Source organism: Manduca sexta, chromosome 14 (genome assembly GCF_014839805.1).
Source record: "Manduca sexta isolate Smith_Timp_Sample1 chromosome 14, JHU_Msex_v1.0, whole genome shotgun sequence".
Lineage (NCBI taxonomy): Eukaryota > Metazoa > Arthropoda > Insecta > Lepidoptera > Sphingidae > Manduca > Manduca sexta.
In genome coordinates, this window is record NC_051128.1 from 12,212,595 (window position 1) to 12,235,230 (window position 22,636).

Below are 22,636 nucleotides of genomic sequence, written 5' to 3' on the forward strand. Positions count from 1 at the left end.
TATTTCTGTATGTCGGTTGTTAAAACACATTACTGTTTGTAAACTGGACGAAACACCCTTCAATTGTCAGTTAAAATTAGTTTTGAAGTTGAGTGGCGATTAAAACAGGCTAATTGTTGGCGCCAAAAATATTTACCGCCTCATCGATGAACTGACTAATGAGTTGTTCCTTTGGGAATAGAAGGCATGTTTTTTTTAAGTACTACTGACGCAAGGAAGTCCAACAAACAGTCCAATAATAGTGCTTAAGCACTACAGGTTTGTTTCAAATAGATATGAGAGCCAGTGTAAATATTTCAAAATGTTTTTCTTTACAGTTAGTCTTTCTTGGCTTCTGTTTGAAGAAACATTATTATTCTTATTACAATGTTGACCAATTTATTACAGCAACAGAACAAAGGTGAATATCTGCAACATAAACAAGATTTAGGATCTTCAAAATGTCGGTCATTAAAATCTTTGTGAAAAGCATTTTTATTTACATGAGATTAAAGTGACTATCTATACTTTTTTCTCTCAATAACTTTTATGAATTCTATTTTAATTTTAAAGAGACGTAAAATTCATAATTTTCATTCATACTTCATGCATTTTGTATTCGTCATTACTAGTTTGGTTATTAGACTGATTATTGATTACTAGATTTGTCGGAGTTCTTCATTTATAAATTATAGTTGACCCGACAGACGTTGTCCCGTCTTAACTATGAGTTTGAAGCGCGCTGACAGTTATTTCAAACAATTGACAGTTATATAAAATTAATATTTTCGTTAACATTTCTTAACTTTTCTAATATTCCGCACAATTTTTTGAATTTTTTCTTTCATAAGAACCTTCTCCTGACAATAATAAACAAAAAAAGAAAATAGTGAAATCGGTCCAGCCGTTCACGCGTGATGGTGTGACCAAGGGAAATAGGGATTCATTTTTATTTATAGATTAATTTTTTTGTTAGTGGTTATTGGAGACCCCATCAACTATAAGTTCTAGAAAAATCTTTATCTTTCTGGCAAGTACAATATTTTTCTTTCGATGTCCAGTGCGTTCCTAAAGTATTCCGCTATCAATAGATAACATTCTTGAAAATATTTCTCGTATTACTCCACAAATAAACGGCTGTAACAAATCATTATCACCATGATTAATTCTACAATAATTCCTTAATGATATCTCATAAATAAAACAATGGATTGACATTAACAACTGTGTTTTGGTTATGATATGCACATATTCGTCTTTGTTGGCGAACGCCGTGTGTGCGCGTATCTTTACAATCAATAAATTATAATAAAACTAATTCTAATTGATAATAGAGAATAAAGGATGTTTTGGACATGATGTATTGCTTGTGAATTAAAACCGCAGTTAAGTAATTATTACGGGTACTTATAATTTTTATTTTGTGAATTATTGAGCGCGGTAACATCAGACATAAAAGCTTATGTTTGGTATTTGACTTTGCAAATGAATGGGTTCTATTTACATACATACATAACATTACGCATTTTATCCCCGAAGGGGTATGCAAAGGCGCAACTAGGGCACCCACTTTTCGCCAAGTATGTTCCGTCCCATGATGTGATAGGGGGCGAGCCTATCGCCATATCGGGCACAAATTCCAGACTCCGGGCTGATACTGAGCAGAAAAACCCAAATATCACTTTGCCCGACCCGGGATTCGAACCTAGGACCTCAGAGCGCTATTGTACCGGACATGCAATACAACTACGCCACCGAAGCAGTCGGCACCGAGGTTCTATTTACAGGTATTTTAGCGTTTTAAGTTCAAAAAACGTTAACCCTCCGTAAACAACAATAAATTATGGAGGTTAAATATTGTTTCTTGAAAGAAAATATTGTCACGAGTGTACAAAAACGACCTTATATTTTGATTGTTAATTATAATATATTGATTGATTGTTTATCTTGATTAGATTGCACTTCACTTCTGCTGGTGGTAGGTTATATTTTATATCCGCCCGGAGAGCGACCACGGTTCACAAGGTGTTAAAACTCGTCATAGTGGCCCAAGTAAATGTGTCGCGTTCCGGGACCAGCCTGTGTATATCCGGTTCCAAAAGGCCGGCATAATTGTGTTCACTGTCGAGAGGTAATCATCTCTCGTCAGTCGACATTCTATTGGACCCCACTACACTTACCGTCAGGTGTGGTAGAGTCACATTGCTAAGATCGTATAAAAAAAAAATCTAAATATTATCTTTATGCAATTTATGCATGTGTAATGCGTCATCTTGTTGTATTTTTTTCCTAATATATTACTTTTGTTCACTTCTTCATACCGTATTTATTTGTCAACCCCATTTTAGTAGAACTTGTTGAAAGTATAAAATAAAATCTTCATAGGAAACGTTACATTTGCAACGCGTAGAGTGACGTGAAATATGACATGCTCGAGCCAACCGCCGACAATGTGTACTTACCGTGATTACTGGCATAATTAGTTGTGATTAATATGCAACGTACATTGTACAACATCAAAATATTTACTTTTAGAGTAATTGAGTTTTTAATCGTGATTACGCAAAGTAACCGGCCTTAAAAAAATAAAATAATCATCAAAATCGGCTCACCCAGCCACGAGTTCTGAGGTAACAAACATATAAAAATACAGTCGAATTGAGAACCTCCTCCTTTTTTGAAGTCGGTTAAAAAACAGATAGATCAAATGTAATCTATTGGGACTTGTGAGATGAAGGGCCTGACTTCAATTGGTCGTAGGTCTCTCGTATGCGAAGGCAATCTAGGCAGCAGCGCTGCAATATCTATTTCTACTGCCAAGAAGCTGTGTTCATGTGTTCCGGTTTGAAGGATATTATAGCCAGCATAATTAGTAATTACTGAGCATTATGAAATTTCACATCTAACTAGCGTAGCGTCGCGCAATACTTTTATTTATTTATTATTATTATTTAACAAAAGGCATAATACAGAACGCAATAATTATTAACAATACTACACTAAATTACATTAAGAATAGATTGTCTTCCTTAAACCCATGCCCTAATTGAAATTAAACTACAGGAACGACTCTACAAGAAACAATTAACAACATTAATTACATCTGCTTTTACTTAAGTGAGTTATATAAACAAAAAATTTGCTATTCAAAGTTCTTTATGGTGTTGCTACTGTTTATGGGCGGTCGTATCGCTTACCATCAGGCTAACGACGTGCTCGTCTTGTCATTCTGTGATTAATAATAATTGGATGTCACCACAGTGTAAAAGAGTACTTGCTACACGCAAGAGTTATTGGTTTTGCTATTTTGCTTTCGTACCTGAAGTCTACGTCGCGACAGTAATCGCTCCCAATCAGATGGTCTAAAAATTCGTCCGCCTCCAAAGGAATAATATTAAACTCTGGATTCAATTCATCGACCAGGCTAGGTCTTTGTCTTTGCATTTCATCACATTTTTATATAATTGCCGAGGCTGACGTCAAAATGACAACAGATCATAGAAAATGAAGCTTTTTTCTTTCACCAATCAAGTACTACTATATTCACAGTTATATTGTAATAGTTCAATAAACAAATAATGCATCGACCCTCAAGACAGTGGGATAATAACAGTAAGATATAAATAGCATTTGATGTATAATCAAATAGACCCTGAACTGCTTAAATGAGAAATGAACCAGATTTGCTGTAAATTCACACATGATAAATATTATTAATACAGTAAATAACTATTGCTATGTTGTATTTATAGCACTTTGTGGATTTTGGTTTTACTGGTGGATCACTTACCATTAGGTTCCTGTTTCTTTTGGCATTTTAATTATAAAGACCAATCCTGTTCCTAATAGCAAGATAGCATTGTTTTGCTCTGGTGTAAGAGATATTAGATCCAGTAGTAGATATAACCATAAAATTCTATAGTATGTAGAGTAGAGAGATCAAAAAATTCTATAGTATGTAGAGTCGCTCAATGAGAGACTCCATCTTATCAGAGTAACGAGAGCTTTGTTTGACAGGACTTAAAATTGAAACTTAGATGGTATGTATTTTACGTTCGTATACCATACTATCGAATCCACAGAAGATAGGAATGTTAAATATAGTATGATTTAATCCTTAAACCTAATCATGTTAGGACCGACGTAGCGTCAGTAAGCAAGCATAATTACAAGAAACATTCACAGTTCAGTCTCATGAATATAACTAGGTACCCATATATACTAAAACGAAACTAATCCCATAGAAAGAGGGAGGAGTTGGGGTATAAACCGTCCGCTTGTTTATAGACAGGTGTGGCGACCTGCAGGTCCATTTTTTTTGTTACAAAAAGGTTTACTTTATAATGTTTTTGCCCGTCCCTCCAGACTGTGGCTCAAAGCATATTTGTATAACGATGTTTGACAAACTCGGTAATTGAGAATCAATGCCAGAGACCGCCCACGACGGACGTAGATTAATTGCCCAGTTTGACGCAATGTACCGCAAACAGAGCTTAGGTCGCTCTCCTGTTGATCTGTGGGCAGCTGGCGAGACATTTAGGTAAATACATAGAGACCTCGGGACTTGACTCACACCTACCAAAGGTATTGGAAAAAATGTGTGATTTGTGAAAGGTTGTAAATGCTGTGATCAACTATTAGAAGCACACATATCAGATGCTGTACCTTATTGGTTTTTTGTTGTTTTTGTATTGAATGATGCAATATTTTATGTTATTGGTGTACCTTATTTCAAATAAATAAATATTTTTTTTTAAGAATTATCTTTTTATGAATTACTCTTTCATAAGTATCTAATGACATAATTTTTTTTTCCTAATTTCTAAACATAAATTCTCGTACACTACTGTATTACGCGATCTACATGTATAAATACTTGTTTACCACAATAGGTATATACAACTTTATTTATTTGTTTGCAGTAAAAATATTTCAAATATCTTAATGTCATGCGAGTGTAAATTTTATAGATATGCAATATAAAAATCAAGCCGCCAAATTATTTTCCGCGAGCTATCTACGGATTTTTACGATGGTTGTAAAGAATTGATAGTATTTCAATTGGTCGTCACGCGTATGTCGCATGATATTCATGCATGTGCACTGTCTATCTTCATCTGTAGGCATTATTTCCAACATCGGTTCTAGCAAGTTCCAGCAATATATTGCGCACGAACTTCCATACGCGTTAACACTAGCAGCAATATTTCAATAGTTCTATACACATAGACTTGCCTCAACTCCTACCTTCAAAATTTGCAGAAAAGAGCTTGTCGTGATTGTTTACACGGTTTAAAATCGCTTGCGATAGTCAAGTTTTACAAGTGTGTTTTTGTAATTCTAATCTCACTTCAGAGAATTGACAAATCTTATAAAAACGTGGGTATTTCTATACCATTTAAAAGATTTAATTTTTGACAAATAATGTACCTATATATGTATAATTTTTATATCTAAAAGAGGAAAGAAATTGTTTAACGATAAAGGTGCTTATATTGGAGCCTTAATCAGGGTGACTGTCTAACTGAACGAGGCACAATAAATGGCTTATCTTCTGTAATTTACCCACCTGAGCAATTTTTCTTTATTTTTCACTATCTTTTCCTCTCAACTTTGGCCATGTTCTTTTCAGAGATTAAATGTAGATATTTATTTATTTATTAATAGACAAACCAACGATTTATTACAGAAAAATACATATGAAAGATCCACAGTATTAGGTACTTATTCTAGGCGACAAATCTTTACAGGTGTATACAACACTATCGGCTAAATATTTTTTGTCTAACAGAAATTGAAAGTACAACAAATTTATAAAATAAATGCAAACTTAAAATCTTTGATATAGAGGTTATAAATGAAATAATTCTACTTGCCTATGTCGTCATACTCGGTTCCGCTGTTTCAAAGGTCTATTCAAGTAAGCCCAGCAATAGAAATAATAAAGCGTGTTTAGCTTTTGGTGATGGAGAAATAACCGTATTAAAGTAGGAGAAGCCTTCAATAGGCACTTTCTAATAAAGATTTCATCACTATTTTCTATCATTGTTGTTAGTTGGACCTGATTGTTACTCTTATTTATGTGTTCTTCTGATTGAGCATGATCTTGAAAGTTGAACAGTTTTTGTATACTATTACATTATTCATTGATTTGATATAAGGTATATACAGATGTTCAAAAGTGGCCACGCAGAATAGAATTTAGTGTTTGTTCGTGCCTGCCAAAATGACCCAATGGCACTTGATGGTAAGTCGAGTGGGGGACCAATAGAATGTCGACTGAAGAGAGATAATTACTTCTCGGCAGTCGACACAATTATGCCGGCCTGTTGGAATCGAATACACACAAGCTGATCCTGGAACGCGACATAACGGTATTTAGGCGGATATAAAATATATCGTACCACCAGCCAAAACAAGAGTTCTGACCGGTCCGCCGTTGCTCTTTAATAATAATATAATAATATCAGCCCTGTATTATATACTGTCCTACAGCTGGGCACGGGCCTCCTCTACTACTGAGAGGGATTAGGCCTTAGTCCACCACGCTGGCCTAGTGCGGATTGGCAGACTTCACACACCCTCAAAATTACTACTTATAGAGAACGTCACAGGTATGCAGGTTTCCTCACGATGTTTTCCTTCAGCCGTTCCAATGCTTTTTAAGTAAACATGACGCCTACCTGATGAAAACCTCGTCATCTGACGACCTATTTACTCATGCTATCAACAAATATATATTAAAATGCAATAAAATACACATTTTGCCATAACCACCATTATATTACGTACTATCTGCAAACGTATCCACTTACCTGAGTTTACACACAGTGGGCGTCTAAAAACTTGATCACGTCTGTCCGAGGTGCTAATCACGTTATTTGAAAATATCTTAGCAAACGTTTTGTGTTTGAAAATAGTTATTCTTGTACGAATTCGAGAAATATTTATTGTGTCGAATAGAGTTATGAATTTATGCTTAATAAATGTTTGATGGAAACTTACGCACCTACTCAAAATAATTAGATGATTCAATCAAGACAAATATGGTATTACAATTTAATATGTTTGTTAAATTTGTCCATGGTGATGTTAGAGTTAAAATAAACTAGAATAATAGAGTAGAGCGTCGATAATCTGAATTAATTGGGGGACATGAGCGTTCGGAACACTTTATGCGGATGATCGAACTTTTATGAGGTATATTTTTTTTTATTGCTTTGAATGACGAGCGAGCCGTTCGCCTGATGGTAAGCGATAAGACCGCCCATAAACAGTAGAAACACCATCCAACACCTTCAATTACCAAGTTTTGTTTGGTATTCCACTGCGTTCGCCATCCTAAGACATGAGATATTAAGTCTTATTATGTCCAGTAGTTACACTGGCTACAATTAATGCCCTTTAAACCGGAACACAACAGTGACTACACACTGCTACTTGGCAGCCGAAATAGACATTGCGGTAGTACCTACCCAGTCGGACTCTCACATATGAGACCTACTACCTTCTATGATTATTTACACTTACTAAGACACTATCAAAAAATATATTTCCAATTTCTATTTGTTTACGTCATTTACGACTGATCGTTCGAAATCCAATCATGGCACACAAACATTGACCAAATCAGACTAAATTATAGCAAACATTTGTTATTAGTGATCGTATTTAATTAAAGCTGTTATTGGCGTATTTGAAATAGAAATAAACAATTGTATACTAAAACAGGCCAACGTAATAATATCCGATAGTGAGGAATAATAATATATCGATACTTTAGAACCCCATTTTCGTTTAAGGTGCAGGGTTCACTTTTGTGCCCGAATAAAAAAAAACATAAAGCTTCGACTATAAAAAGCGTCTGGCATTTATTAAGGTTCGTGTAATGCTTAGCAAGTTCCAGCAATATATTGTGCATGAGCATTCAAAAGAATTTAATATTTTAATCGTTTATATTGGCGACTTGCCACAAGTCCTGCGAGTTTTCAAATTTGCAGAAGTCAACTTGGCGTGATTTTTTTCCTTTTTATATATTTTGAATGATGTGAGCTTGCTATTTGCCTGATGGTGAGCGATACGACCGCCCAGAAGCAGTAGAAACACCATCCAACACCTTGAATTACAAAGTATTGTCTGAGATTCCACTGCACTTGCCATCCTGAGACATGAGATGTTAATAGTTACACTGGCTACAATGTCCTTCAAACCCGAACACAACGGTGACGACACACTGCTGCTGGGCGGCAAATATACATTGCGGCGGTAGGTATCACGGGTACTACTGGGCCTACCCACCTACTGGGTACCTATACCCAGGCGGAATCTCAAATATGAGAGACTTACCCAGTAATATGTAGTAGCAGTAAGTTTACAGGGTAAAAATTTGCTTGCAAAAGCCGACTTCTGCAAGTTTTCTTGCTAATATAAATCTCGCGTAATAGCGTACTTTTTATGTTTGCTCGTACATTTCCCGTGCAGATGGAGGCGCGGTTCCATTGATACCCCGAATATATTTAGCAGGTCCGGAAGACGCCGTCAGATCAAGGCGAAGACAATATCTGACATACACCAAAATAAACAATTCTCGTAAACACATTATGTTAACGCGCCGTAAATTTAAAGAGCATTGTTGCAGCTCTGTGTATTCTTGTACCGCATTGAATACATGTAAAAAATCTTAGAAGAGGATTTTGCCTTTTGGTCATTTCTTAGTTATCTTATAAATAATCAAACTTATCTTGATCTCTGATAAAGGGCGGATTGTTATTTGGAAAGAATTCTTTTAAAAATAAAGAGCGATTACACTTATCTTATTGCAAAAGTTACTTATATCAATTTATACTTAGAAAAATTGTTTTATAATTTCAAACGCGCTAACCTCTCAAATTATAATTCACTGCTTTAATTTATAAATTTCTCTTTATAATAACAAGTCGTAATATCTTGTAGTGCGGTATTCCACTCGTCTCGAAAATAGACCACCATACGGACGAAACCGAGAGCAGAAGCTAGTTTTGCGTAAAACAAATTAACACCTTCAACATTCAGTTATGTATGAAAGTTGTTAAACTGGTCAAAGGGAAATACAACAGAAAACACGAGTGATTCCAACATTTACGATGGCCGCTGTCATTAAACGTCAGTAATAAAGTCATATATCTTCGTTAACAGCGTCATTAAATTAAAGATGTCATTAGAATATCGTTGTCTTGAAAATAAAGCCCGGATAAAGCCTTGAGAGTTATTATATAGGTCGTTTTGAAAGCAAATTCATTAACAAATACGCAGCAAGTAAAATATTAATATTTCATAGCCTTACAATATCCCTAGTAAATTCCATAAAAAATGTTTGTATTTCAATATTGAGATTATATTTTTGGATACCTAACTTGTGATTTTAAGTCGCTGATGTTACCTCTAGGCATTCTTGCTATTAGATGTCTGATAACTTACGACCCTTTGCCATTGGAGTTCGAACTACAATGGAATTGCTCTAAAGGAAAAACCGTAAGAAGAAGAGTGTAATGCTTGATCAATCTCTATGATTTTAAATTACAAGCTCAATAGCAGAATATAATATTCAAAGAGAACTTCTTGTTTAGGCGAAGAATTAGTCCTGAGAACAATAATTGAATAAAACGCCCTCTAGTAGTTTACCAATATTACTTTAGCAGTGTTGGCTTTAAGCGCCATCTGTAATATGCAAGTCATACCTAACGTAAAATGATTGACATAGACAATGTATGGACATGTTATTTCCGAGTCTAATGATTGAGTTTTTAAAATAATTTTATATTTATTTCAATATATAATTTTATTCTTTATAACTAGTTATATAACATGTTTGTTTATTAGGTACACAAAAAATACAACGGCTAATTTGTTATTTCTATTTTATAACCTACCTACTGTTTTGTCTATGCCTTGCTCTATTATTTTGCGCCTGCGCTCTTGATGGTCTACGCGACATACCTAAAATCATTTTGTGGAGAATTTGAAGTTTGTTGTTATTTGTGACAACTTATAATTCATAATTATTTATGAAAGCTTCATGCTAATTACCATACCAGGCGTGAGGCTGGATTTCACAGTGGTGGTTAGCCTGGATGCGTTCAGACACGATAGTTCGAGCGGTGTACGGTAGCCATCTTGGAATCGAACAAAGCTTCAGATGTGTAGTTTGTCTGTTTATCAATAATTTTTGTGCATTTTATTGTAAATAGTTTGTATGTTTAGGATATGTACGGAACGTTCGTCCACATGTGTAAATAGCTATGGCTGCGACAAGGAAATTACAAGGTAATTTGCCATGTTATCAGGTTAGAGATAGATTGACCCTAACCGATGTATGGACGTGTTCGAAGGCATTATTGTCAATTGAAGAGACCTCTGCGGTATTTCTTGTGTCTGATACTACAGATGCTAAATGAAACGAACTTTACATAGTCCCGTAACGTGCGTGGCGCGAGCAGGTGCTGTTTAATTCATCACCTCGAGCGATGCTGTTAAATACGGTGGTTCTTGAATGAACGTATTGTTAGATGGTCCTCTAGGAGTTTGTGAAGTGGCTGTGTGGTGGTTATACCGCAGTGATCGCATCAAGCTGCTTGTAAAACACAATGTAGTGCACGCAAGGTGTTCGGAAACTGGTTTACAAGTGTTAATAACGGAACATTAAATACAGGACGATTGGTTGAGACACGGTAACCATCTGTTGTCGCTAAAGGTCAAGTACCCTGGCTTTGAATGACGAGGAACCTTCGGAAACGTGAAATGTCGCCATTTACTTGGCATTGCTGTGTATTGGAATTCTCATACAAACCTAATACAACTGTAGGATTACCAGCAATGACAAAAACTATTAGAAACAAGAGCAAGTGATATTCTTTAACATGTACCTACATAATAAAGATATTAATTTGGATAATTCATTCATGAATTATTGATTCAAACTGAAAGCTAACCTAATAACTTTACATCTAGTTATAAGTATAGAAAACTGTATCATTCCTATTTTGATTTTCAATGAGATTATTAATTCCTATTAAAAACTCAAAATACCCACATAATTTTCAAATAATCAACTATTTTGTCATAAGTTTGTAAACAAGCACTTTCAACCAACAATATCTTAATTATTATAAATCTACATAAAACAACAATTATGATATAACTAAAATATACTATTGGTATTTCTTTCAGGTGAAATAGACAGATGTTTAAAAAAGGTGACGGAAGGAGTGGAAACATTTGAGGACATCTGGCAGAAGGTGCACAATGCCACCAACAGTAATCAAAAGGAGAAATATGAAGCGGACCTCAAGAAAGAGATTAAGAAACTACAGAGGCTACGGGATCAGATTAAATCTTGGATTGCCTCAGGAGAAATTAAGGATAAGAGTACACTTTTAGAATATAGGAAACTAATTGAAACGGTGAGTGATTTTACATTGTAACATACTTACATTGTAGTGGGTTTAATTCTTAGGATTTTCTGACATATTTCTGTCTGAATAGATCCATATGGCATGGGTCGGTTGGTTGTTAAACTAAACCAAATATTTTATCTTATTAATATGTTACACTAAAGCTTAACCAACAGCGCTTTGTTTGTGGTTTCACGGGATTTGATTCAAGTTTCGCCTGATAGCTGCAAAGTAAAAGCAGTATCATTTCGTACATGTTAATATGTTGCACAGCGGGATAGGTTCTGATCTTAATGTTTACCAAGTCTGATCTAGAAGAATAGAATGCATTTAGTATGAATATCTACCGAGTGAAGAATTCAAATAAGATCAAATGGACAAATTAAAGTAATGACTATGATACAAGATAGGTTGTCAAATAGTTTAATTATTGTTACTCCCATGGCTTGATGTTATATATACTTAAGGCGGGAACAGTGCATTTTATTGTAAATTTACTTAAATTCTGGTTTTAAGTCAACAATTTTTTTATCATATTAATAACTATTTGTAACAATAGTTATGGAAATTTATCCTATTATCATAAAAATCTAGTTAAAGTTTAATTAGTTTTATTTTTCTATTTACCACATTGTGTTTGTTTTAATCTACTTTATATACATCTATTATGCTAGAATATTTTATAGTCGTGTTGCATTAACTTTACCCACTTTGCATCTATTTTATTCTTGTAATACCTTTTTTATTTATTATAATGATTTAATAAATGCAATAGTTTGTCTAAAAATAATTATCTAATGTTTTAATATATGAAATCACACTAATGGTTAAACTGTTGTCCTCGCTCTTGTAAAAAATATTTTTATTTATGGTAGAATATTAACATACATTTTGCATTAATATGGTTTCAGACACATTTTTAACTGGATACTTTTTCTCTCTATGCATTATAACAAAAAACTAGACAATTTTCCAAAATAAACTTATAAGGAAATTGTTTTGCAAAGAAATACATGTTTTCCAGGTTTTTAAAGTAATGAAATTGCCAGTTGGGTTAAATTATAACCAGATAAAAAAAATCTTTTGCAATATGAATAAAGTATTCATATATTATGGATTTTAAAAATGGATTAAATCAAATCAAAACAATTTATTTTACATAAAACATGGTATAAATTATGATGTTGGTATGGCATGGCTTGGTATAAATTGATCCAGATTAAAAATTTTCTTTTACAATATGAATACCAGATATAATGTGGTTGTTTAAAAAAAAAATAACACCACAGAAAGTTCTGTCTGAAGTTTTATTTAAAAAATAATAAATTTTGTTATGATTTATTAATGCAAGTCTCGACCAAATCCCCAGAGATATTCTCGATATTTATAATGAACATTGTTAAAATGCTGACTGACTTAAAAAAATGTACAAACATTCTCATCAAAGCTCTTAACCTAAATCCCCTACATTGATCTCAATGAAAAACATTTTGTCATATAATTCAGAGTAACACAATTATATCTAAGTAGGTACAGACTCTTGTATTCTATACTTCTGCCATAGTTACATATTTAACTTATAGTATTTTAAAAGATAAATGAGCAAAAAATACATTAACTGTATTTACTAAAGACTCAACATTGTTGTTGGATCGCTAGTATAGTTAGTAAATAATTATTTTGATAACATAATTAATTTTCTTTATCGCTGTCTTTAAGTTACTATCAAAAATAACTATAGTATATTTGGTGTTTAATGAAATTGTCATGTTTTCAGATAATTCTGTTAGATTTTGATAAAAATGTAGAATTCCTGTTAATATTGATGGATATTTATAATAAGTGTCAGGCTGTCCTTAATTTTCCGTTATTTTAACACAAAAAGTATTTTTAAATTTTAAAACTGGTGAACTGTTTCTGCTGAAATGAAATGTAATTCAATAAGTAGGTTTAACTATTGATTTATTATTCATTTAAATACTTACCTGGGTGAGAATTTAGTTTTGAATTTTGCAGATTTTTATTTGTCTTATTATTTATGGAGACCAGATTTCATCCAACATTCTTTTTTCCAAATTTAATATGTTTGCCTGTGGTGTTACTATTGCTTAAAATGTCCAGGCTATTGCTTAATGTCTATGTAGATTCCAGTGTCCACAAAACATGGTCAATTTCCTTGGTATATCCACCCATATCTGAAAGTCTGGGCAGGTGCCACCATTGCTTATTCCTGCCGTCATATACACTAATATTAAACGTAAAATCAGTCATATTACAAGGCACTGAGACTCAAAATCTAATGTCCCAGTGTAACGAGCGCAGGACACAGCCGCGCACTACTGTAATTCAGTTTTAGAAGGCTTCACCATTATCCATGGGCAGACTTGTCGCCCACATACATATAAGCATCTCGCAATAATCTCAGTTGCGTATAAATAGGTACACAACGTACCAACCGCATAATCTTGGTCAAACCTTGTGACATAATGTGTTATCGCATATTTTAGATAAACATTAACTTTCAGAACGCATGCAAAGGGCATGTTGTGAAACCGTTGCCACATTGTTAAACGTTTTTGTTGTGGTCGGCGGGTTGCGAAATTGTGCGATATAACGCAATTAAATTACCATTGACAGTAAACTTGAGTATTGTATAAAATTTTTGGGCAAGAATTGAATTCTTTTCGTGGTCTCTGTTGGTCTTTTGATACTCGAGTCTGACTAAAGAAATTCTTCTTACGCTCGCATATTACACGGGGTATAACAGCTACTGAAATGTGGGAGTGATCTATCTTTGGAAACAGATTAGGGCATGATGCTATTTTTATAATGTTTTTATTTGTTCTCGTAATTGTTATGTTTGGAAAATCTTCCATGCTCCTAGGTTTTTTGCTTATGAGTTTCGCCGTACACTACTAGTACAAATGGCTGAACATACTACCATTGTCGAATAGGCAGGTATCCAAATCACGTTTTGCACTGATTTCACCCTTCGCGATCTAAGGGTTTCGCGTGGATCGTTATACTTACTGCCTACTTGAAATATGCAGCGAAAACTTGTCGGAATCCGCAAGTGATGATAGCGATAACGCGTTTTAGGCCGCGAAAAAAAAGGACTTTATATGGGTTATTATCGACAGCCATATCAGCACTTGTAGCCGACATGATAGCTTCTCTTACCTCCTCCAACTGGTTAGTCCTCTAATTGGTTAGTCTGGACTGTTGGTGAAGATACCTCCTAAAACCCAGTCCCAAATTCTAAATATTACCTCTTTAGAAATTCATCATTTGATAAACTGGAAATTTTGTCAAGAAATCCACGCAGGTCCCTTATATGCACCATACCAGGGTGGCCTAAAGTGTGGCATACGATAAAATATACGCAAAATTTAATTTATGACTACTTGGATTAGTTTGAGTTATCCTGCACCACATTCTATTTTCTTATGCCTAAAGGTCCCCTGATTCTCGTATCATTAATCATTTATCAACAGGTTAGTCGCTCAGTGGTGGTCTTAGAGTATATCATTTGTTTATGGTTTAATGTCTTAAAAACAATAATATCAGCTCTTCCTTATATACTGTACACATGCTTCCTGTACTGAGAGATGATGTTGGCCTTTAGCAACATCTGAAAACATATTCACGGAGCAATATAAAATAACATTGTATAGTAGGAATCTTGTATGTTATTACCCTCGGAGTGGTCGAACTTTAACCTTACTAGTATGTTATGAGTAGATCACTGTATAGATATTCTAATTTAAATCTTAAAGGCTTATTGTATATAATTCATTTTCGTAAAGTCTTGGTTCAAGGCGGAAATTGCACTGTAGTCTGTTTTGTCTATGAGATAATTATTTGACTAAGGGTTCGGATACAAAAAATACTAAGGAAAATACGTTAATAAGAGAAGAAAGTTGGTAATTTTCATTACATTTCAACAATCAGTTCTTTGGAACACAAACGCACGTAACTGAATTACGCACGTCATTCTGCAATATTTGGGTTTAAATTTAAGTGTCCAGTAATGATAGGTTCAAAGCTTAAATACAGCAGAAGCTTGCCAATACAAAATGTAAACCAGGAATTATTGTATACAAGAGACATACACATAATTATATTATATTTTTCAAATAACAATCGTGTGTAAGAATGCCCTGATGGTCACACACCAAGGTCGTTTCGTTCCTACACCGCATTACCTTCGTTGCAGTCATCAATCTCTTTATTAATTCCTGTCTATTCAACGGTTTTTTTTTTGCGTGAATTGAATCGCTTTTAATGCGCTTTTCATAATGCAAACGCTTTTAGTCCATTATTCCAACCTCTTTTGTCCGGACACCTTTCTTTTACGGCTCTAAAAAGTTATGGAATCTAGCTCAAATTCGCGTTTTTTACACCATTTGGGCCATGGACAACGTTGGCTTGAGTTTTTAAAGTAAAAGATGCTTTTTTTTAGTTAAGTAATTGGTGTTGCTTCGCTCGCATGGAGTTTTGAGGGTGACATACATTTCGAATGAAGTAATACGGTGAGGAAGATTTCTACTTCCTCTTAGTAATTATTTTTAATTTGCTTTCAGTATGCACTATGCAGTGATGTTCCCTTTAGATCTAGTTAAGTGGCAGCGTCTACATCAATAGAGTTGATATAGACGCTTATTATGTTAGATTTATTAAAATTCAATATATTATTTCAATATGATATTTTTGCATCTCACTAAAAGGTGTTCGTTAGAAGTAAACGCAGGAACAGCTGAACAGATTTTGATGAAATTTGGCACACGAATAAACTATGTCCTGAATTAACTCATAGACTATTTATCTTGGTTATTTGTCCCCATGGCAAATAAAGGAATTATTTATATTTTTTAAATAGATACCGCATACCTTACAGAAGGCGTTATAATCGCGGCCGAAGCCACAAGTAACAATTAGTTTGTCTATAGAACATAACATCAACAATCACACATTATTTTTATCTGTATCTGTTATTTCAAAACAATGTATATAAAAATAAATCCCAAGTATACAGTTTGATATTGTAATTTATTGAGAATATTTCGTGTCAACAAACATTTATTCTGATACAAAAATGTTTTTTCATACACAATGTATGTGACACAGAAAGCGCAGGAAAACAAGTGATTTATATTCAATATAACACGATCTTTGGCGGAGTCCACACAATCTGTTTATCAGATTTGATCCAACTGCGATGTACCGGGAAATGAGAACTGGTTTGGGATTTGTCTTAAACTCACATTTAATATTAGAAGGTTCTATTTATTTGAAACCCCACAAAATTTGTTTAATGTATAGATTAGTTTGCATTTATTTGTTGCGTAAATTTAACCGTTTAAAATTTTAAGAGGAACAATTTTCTCCGTTTCTGCAACATTTTTGATTGATCATTCATCATTGATGCTCCGCTCTTATTGGTAGTAAATGGATTTTCCAACTTTAAAAGATATTTCCAATTCGAACCAGTAGTTCCTGAGATTAGTGTGTTCAAACTTCAGCTTTATATTATTGTATAGATTTGTGGCTATTGCTACACAGGAAATGTGATAACATAGGTTTCATCATATGCTTTTCTTTTCTGATTTTTACTGGTTAGGTTTTTTTTTAATGTTCCCATGTTGTCAGCACCGGAGAGAATTCTGCGAATGAGATACTGAATTTCCTCAGCTTAACGACAACAAGGGGTACATGAAAGAATGGGAGGGAAGGAAGAGGATGAGATTATAGAGAGGGATTGGGGGTTAGAAACTTCAAACCACCTCATTTCATTGTAGTATGTTGACCAGATATCTATTTACCCGACTGCAACAGCGGGTAATTTAATCAATATCATTCTTGATAGAGCTAAGTAACCATGATTAAATAATGTTTATAGTTGAGCGCGCCACTCGTTTGTTTGCCCCCTATGTGGCAGCCGCAAGTATTTCTACATCTGGTCGAAATACATAAACAACTTAGCGGTGTGACGTCGTATGAAGCGGGCAACTGACTTCCGATCCAATTAGTTTTGTTTTTTTAACCGACATCAAAAAAGAAGGAATTATTTTTGTATTATTTTGAGCAGACTTCAAAAAGTAGTTTGTACTCAATGGGCTTCGTTAATGTTTTAGTGAAAGGGTGTTACTTTGTCGTTCTCTGAGACTTAATTTGCATATAGATAGTTTTTAGATGGGAGAGTAATATTGATTACTTTATCTCGTAAAAATATACGGTTCATGGAATTTTTTCCGTTAAAAGATTTCCACGAGGCCGGAGACTTAATATAATACTAACCAACCTTGTAAAAATAATTTAAGGAAATTAAAAAATACAATAATTATTTATTATGTTTACTTGAACGTTTATTGAAATAAAATAACTTTACGGATTTTTCCATTGCGACCATGAAAAGGGCAGTCTTCAAAACGTCCGGAGTTAATATTAAACAAATTTATCGCGAAAATTTCTTAAAGCAATCTTATTTCAAAATATACAATATTTTCCAATAAGTACTACAGTTTGTAGCTTTTAACCAAATCAAAAAATGTTGTTTAGGATACTAAAGAACTGATTAATCAGTGTTCTAGATCTAAATTCAACGTGTCAATATTTGAGTACGATCTATCCTTCGCACGGTCTAGGTTATATATAATTAATTACCCCATGCCTATATTTCTTCACGTATCAATAAATTGGGCAAGTGTTCGTCAAATACTGGTTGTTAGCATACTTTTACCCGAACATTGGAGAGTTCTGATGTCGATTTTGTCAATGATATTTTTTTATGTTTTTTTTTTTATATTCGAGAAAACTTGTCTAATATTCGTGCCTCAAATAATTATCTGATTCATGAGTGCACAATATAGTTGAATATGTAATTTCGAAAAAAGCATATGTCTGAAAATGAAAAATGTTCAGGTAATGGAAAAAAACATGAAAAAATTTTTTTTGGATTCAATTAGCAATGAAAAATTTACAGATGTTTTTGTTATTTGTTATTATATATACATGTCTAGATATTTTATATTTGTGACATTTACCCTTTTCGAAATTGCATATTCAGCTGTATATAAAACTACTAGCTTTTGCTCGCGGCTCCGCCCGCGTTATAAAGTTATTCAGGCTAAAGTTTTCCGTTATAAAAATAGTAGTTTCCCGGGAGCCTATGTTCTTCCCAGGGTCTCAAACTGTCTCCATACCAAATTTCATCTTAATACGTTAGGTAGTTTTTGAGTTTAACACGTTAAAGCAGACAGATGCAGCGGGGGACTTTGTTATATTATTTAGAACTTTTTAAGTGAAACAATCCCGTCATACATCATTGTTGCATAACTTTAACCGTTTACGCAGCGCAGGCAACGGAAGCTCTCAAAACTCATAATTTTCCCCGTTTTTGCAACATGTTTCATTACTGCTCCGCTCCTATTGGTCATAGCATGATGATATATAACTTTGAGCACTCCACAAACAAAGGACTATTCAACACAAAAATATTTTTCAGTTCGAATCGGTAGTTCCTGAGATTAGCCATTACTGCTCCGCTCCTATTGAATATAGCGTGATAATATATAGCCTATAGCTCTCCACGAACAAAGGGCTATCCAACGCAAAAAGAATTTTTCAGTTTGGACCGGTAGCTCCTGAGATTAGCCATTACTGCTCCGCTCCTATTGGTCATAGCGTGATGATATATAGCTTATAGCGGTCCACAAATAAAGGGCTATCCAACACAAAACGAATTTTTCAGTTGAAACCGGTAGTTCCTGAGATTAGCCATTACTGCTCCGCTCCTATTGGGTATAGCGTGATGATATATAGCCTATAGCACTCCACGAATAAAGGGCTATCCAACGCAAAAAGAATTTTTCAGTTTGGACCGGTAGTTCCTGAGATTAGCCATTACTGCCCCGCTCCTATCGGGTATAGCGTGATGATATATAGCCTATAGCACTCCACGAACAAAGGGCTATCCAACGCAAAAAGAATTTTTCAGTTTGGACCGGTAGTTCCTGAGATTAGCCATTACTGCCCCGCTCCTATTGGGTATAGCGTGATGATATATAGCCTATAGCACTTCACGAACAAAGGGCTATCCAACGCAAAAAGAATTTTTCAGTTTGGACCGGTAGTTCCTGAGATTAGCGCGTTCAAACAAACAAACAAACAAACAAACTCTTCAGCTTTATATAATAGTATAGATTTCAGCGATACACAGCTATACTGATTTGAAAACAATTACTGTAAATATTGATGAAGTTATTTATATGTTTCCAGCAAATGGAGAGGTTTAAAGTAGTGGAACGGGAAACGAAGACGAAGGCATACTCCAAGGAGGGGCTCGGTGCGGCGCAGAAGCTGGACCCTGCACAGAAGGAGAGAGAGGAGATGTCATCGTGGCTCATCTCGTCCATTGACGCACTTAATTTACAGGTAAATGACAAAAATATAAACATTACCTCTAGTAGAAGCAAGCTAGTGCCTAACTGCACTGATGGTATGGCCAAAAGAATTTAAGTTGATAAGGTGTCAAAAATTTCCTAAGGCGACGCAAAAAGCCAGTGCCCAAGTTCTTAGGGAAGGCAAGGGTGATCGGCGCCCGTCGTAGAAAAGCCTTTAGCTTCGAGAGCCACGCGTGGTGCAGGCCTTTCGATAAAATGAGCTAGCATTTTTACTGCCGCCGATGGGCCTTCCTAGAGAAAATCCTTAATCCCTAGCGACGCTAATGCCTAAATCAAGTGAAAGGTGATAAGTGATTTGTGGTGTCTATAAATACTTGGGACATCCAGAGAACCATAGGTATAAAAAAGAAATTAGAACAAGAGTAAGAAGGCAACATTGCAGTCAGTATTTAATAAATATGTTTCAAAGTCCCAATGTGTCTAGTGACCTCCTGAAAGGCGTAAACTTATTAATATCTGTAGCATAGGCGTAGATAAAAAATACTTCTATATTATGTAGATAGTGGTCAAAGTAAATAGCCATTAAGATGTTCATGTCGCGATTGTTTACTTTAGTGATAAGCTGAATCCTCGGCCTTATCGTGCACAAACATGTATATTATATGCATGATTTATTTCGTAAATAAACACTTAACACACCCTTTTATGTTTATTGGTTGTTGCCTATTTCCAATTTCGAACTTGGATAGTTTAAAAGTTAAAATTATAAAATTAAATACAATATAAAATATGTTTCGATAGGTTTGAAAATTTCCATAATCCACTGTTCTGTAGCATTTTGCCGTGGAAAAGCCATTGGAGATATTTTAATACGGTTTGTTTTGACTTATTTTTGCAGCGACTACCAGTGATAAATTATAATAAGTTATTTCCTACATGACAGTATACATTAAATAATTTCGTAACATAGAAACTAACGCCATCTATTGGAATAGTGAGCAGATATAAATCTTCACGAAAAATATCACATTGAAATATAATTAAAAAAGGAACTATACTTATCTATGTTAATATATGCCAACACAAATTTCCAGGTTGATCAATTTGAGTCTGAAGTAGAGTCACTTCTAGTGGGTAAGAAGAAAAGGCTGGACAAAGAAAAGCAAGACCGGATGGAGGAGCTCAAACTGAAGTTGGAGAAGCACAGGTTCCACATAAAAAAACTCGAAACGCTACTAAGGATGCTTGACAATATGTCTGTGGAAGTTGAACAGGTTGGAGGGCTTTGATATTGATTTTTTTTTAATTATAACTTTCATTTTGTTTATAATCGTTTCTTAAATGTTTCCGTGAGAAAAAAGAAAAAATCTGCACTGTATTCTAAAATGGCCAGTCTGAACTGAATTTAAACCACCTAACTTAAAAAAGTTATCACTATGCCGATTTTTACCAATTTATATACTATCCAATTGCATACAAAATTGGGTATAATAACGGGAGTCATGAGCACAGTTAAATAATACGACAGTGTACAGTAACCGCATGGCACATGATAACCAATATACAATGAGAATCCATTAAAGAACCAATCTCGCGAAACATCACGTTGGACGTTAAACCGACCAATCACGAGTGTGCTCACGACTCGTGCCTCTATCTATGATTTTTCTTCCGAATTTCGGCCACGGCGGCCAATCTCAAAGATCAGCCAAGTACGCAGTATATATTATAGTTAACAAATGTGTGCGCAATACACTGGTACACTCGTATTTCGCTCACATAATCCGGTGAGACGGCAATCCGTCATGACCGGTGATAGATCAGGCGCAAGACAACGGCTTTACGTGCTCAATATATCCGACTAATAAATAACAAACATTTATTTCAGATAAAAGGCATAAAAGAGGACGTGGAGTACTACATAGACTCGTCACTGGAGCCGGGCTTCGAGGAGAACGACTACATATACGACGACATCCACGGGCTCGACGAGATCGAGCTGAGCGGCGTGGGGCTGCCATCCTCCGCGACCACCGACAGCAACAACAGCAACGACTCCGCCGGCTCGCCTGCCAGTATACTCTCTGGTGATTATTTTTTTTTTATAGTACAGGGAATTAAAAATAAAAATAAAATACTTTATTTATCACGTAGGCGAACAAAGTTGCACTTATGATACGTCAAAAAAAAGCATAACAATAATTATTATTATTTCTAAACAACTATTAAAATTATTTATACAACTATGGACATTTTAAATTAGGGATAAAATTTATAATAGAAACAAGGTACAAACCGAAGTAACAAGCTCGGGCTGGCAAGCCCAGTTGACAAGCTATTAGCTCATATAGTTGTATAGAACTATTTTGGTAGGGACTATATGGCTTTAGTAAGATATGGCTGGTATAATCCAAATGAGTGTAGGAAGGAAATTGCTGAATTCGTGAATATGCCATTATTGACACAAATTCAGTAAGTCATATTGGATATGTGATATACAGGTGTTAAATAAATGTGGTATCAAAACGCTTCATGCATAAATCTGTAGCACACACTACTTAAAAAAAAACTCAAAACAGTTTCAATAATTAAGCTTAGACATATTTTGCATACAACAGGCCCCTTACAAATATGGAACACATTTATAAAAAAAAATCTAACCTTATTCTTTCGCGTTTCAGGTACGAGTCCAATAAGATCTCCCACGTTGGAGGTGCACAACCATTCGACAGACTCCATAGATGTGGAAAAAAAGAAAAAAGACGAGCTAGTGACCAAAGTGAGTATACAACGCCACACAAACACACGTCACGTCACACACATGCG

The 22,636-nt window shown here is 34.6% G+C and overlaps 1 protein-coding gene across 4 annotated transcripts in view; it reads left to right on the forward strand.

Annotated features, from left to right (window-relative positions):
• LOC115452650 (CCR4-NOT transcription complex subunit 3) overlaps positions 1-22,636 on the forward strand; it is a 98,133-nt gene that overhangs the window by 61,910 nt on the left and 13,587 nt on the right. For 3 of the 4 annotated variants that reach the window (XM_037438659.1, XM_037438660.1, XM_037438661.1), the window contains exons 3-7: positions 11,185-11,417; positions 19,686-19,841; positions 20,905-21,084; positions 21,699-21,897; positions 22,492-22,589. In XM_037438659.1, coding sequence (XP_037294556.1) covers positions 11,185-11,417; positions 19,686-19,841; positions 20,905-21,084; positions 21,699-21,897; positions 22,492-22,589 — 866 coding nt within the window. Of the gene's footprint in view, positions 1-9,897; positions 10,282-11,184; positions 11,418-19,685; positions 19,842-20,904; positions 21,085-21,698; positions 21,898-22,491; positions 22,590-22,636 lie in introns of those variants that run through there. The other variant, XM_037438662.1, reaches the window with a different exon arrangement.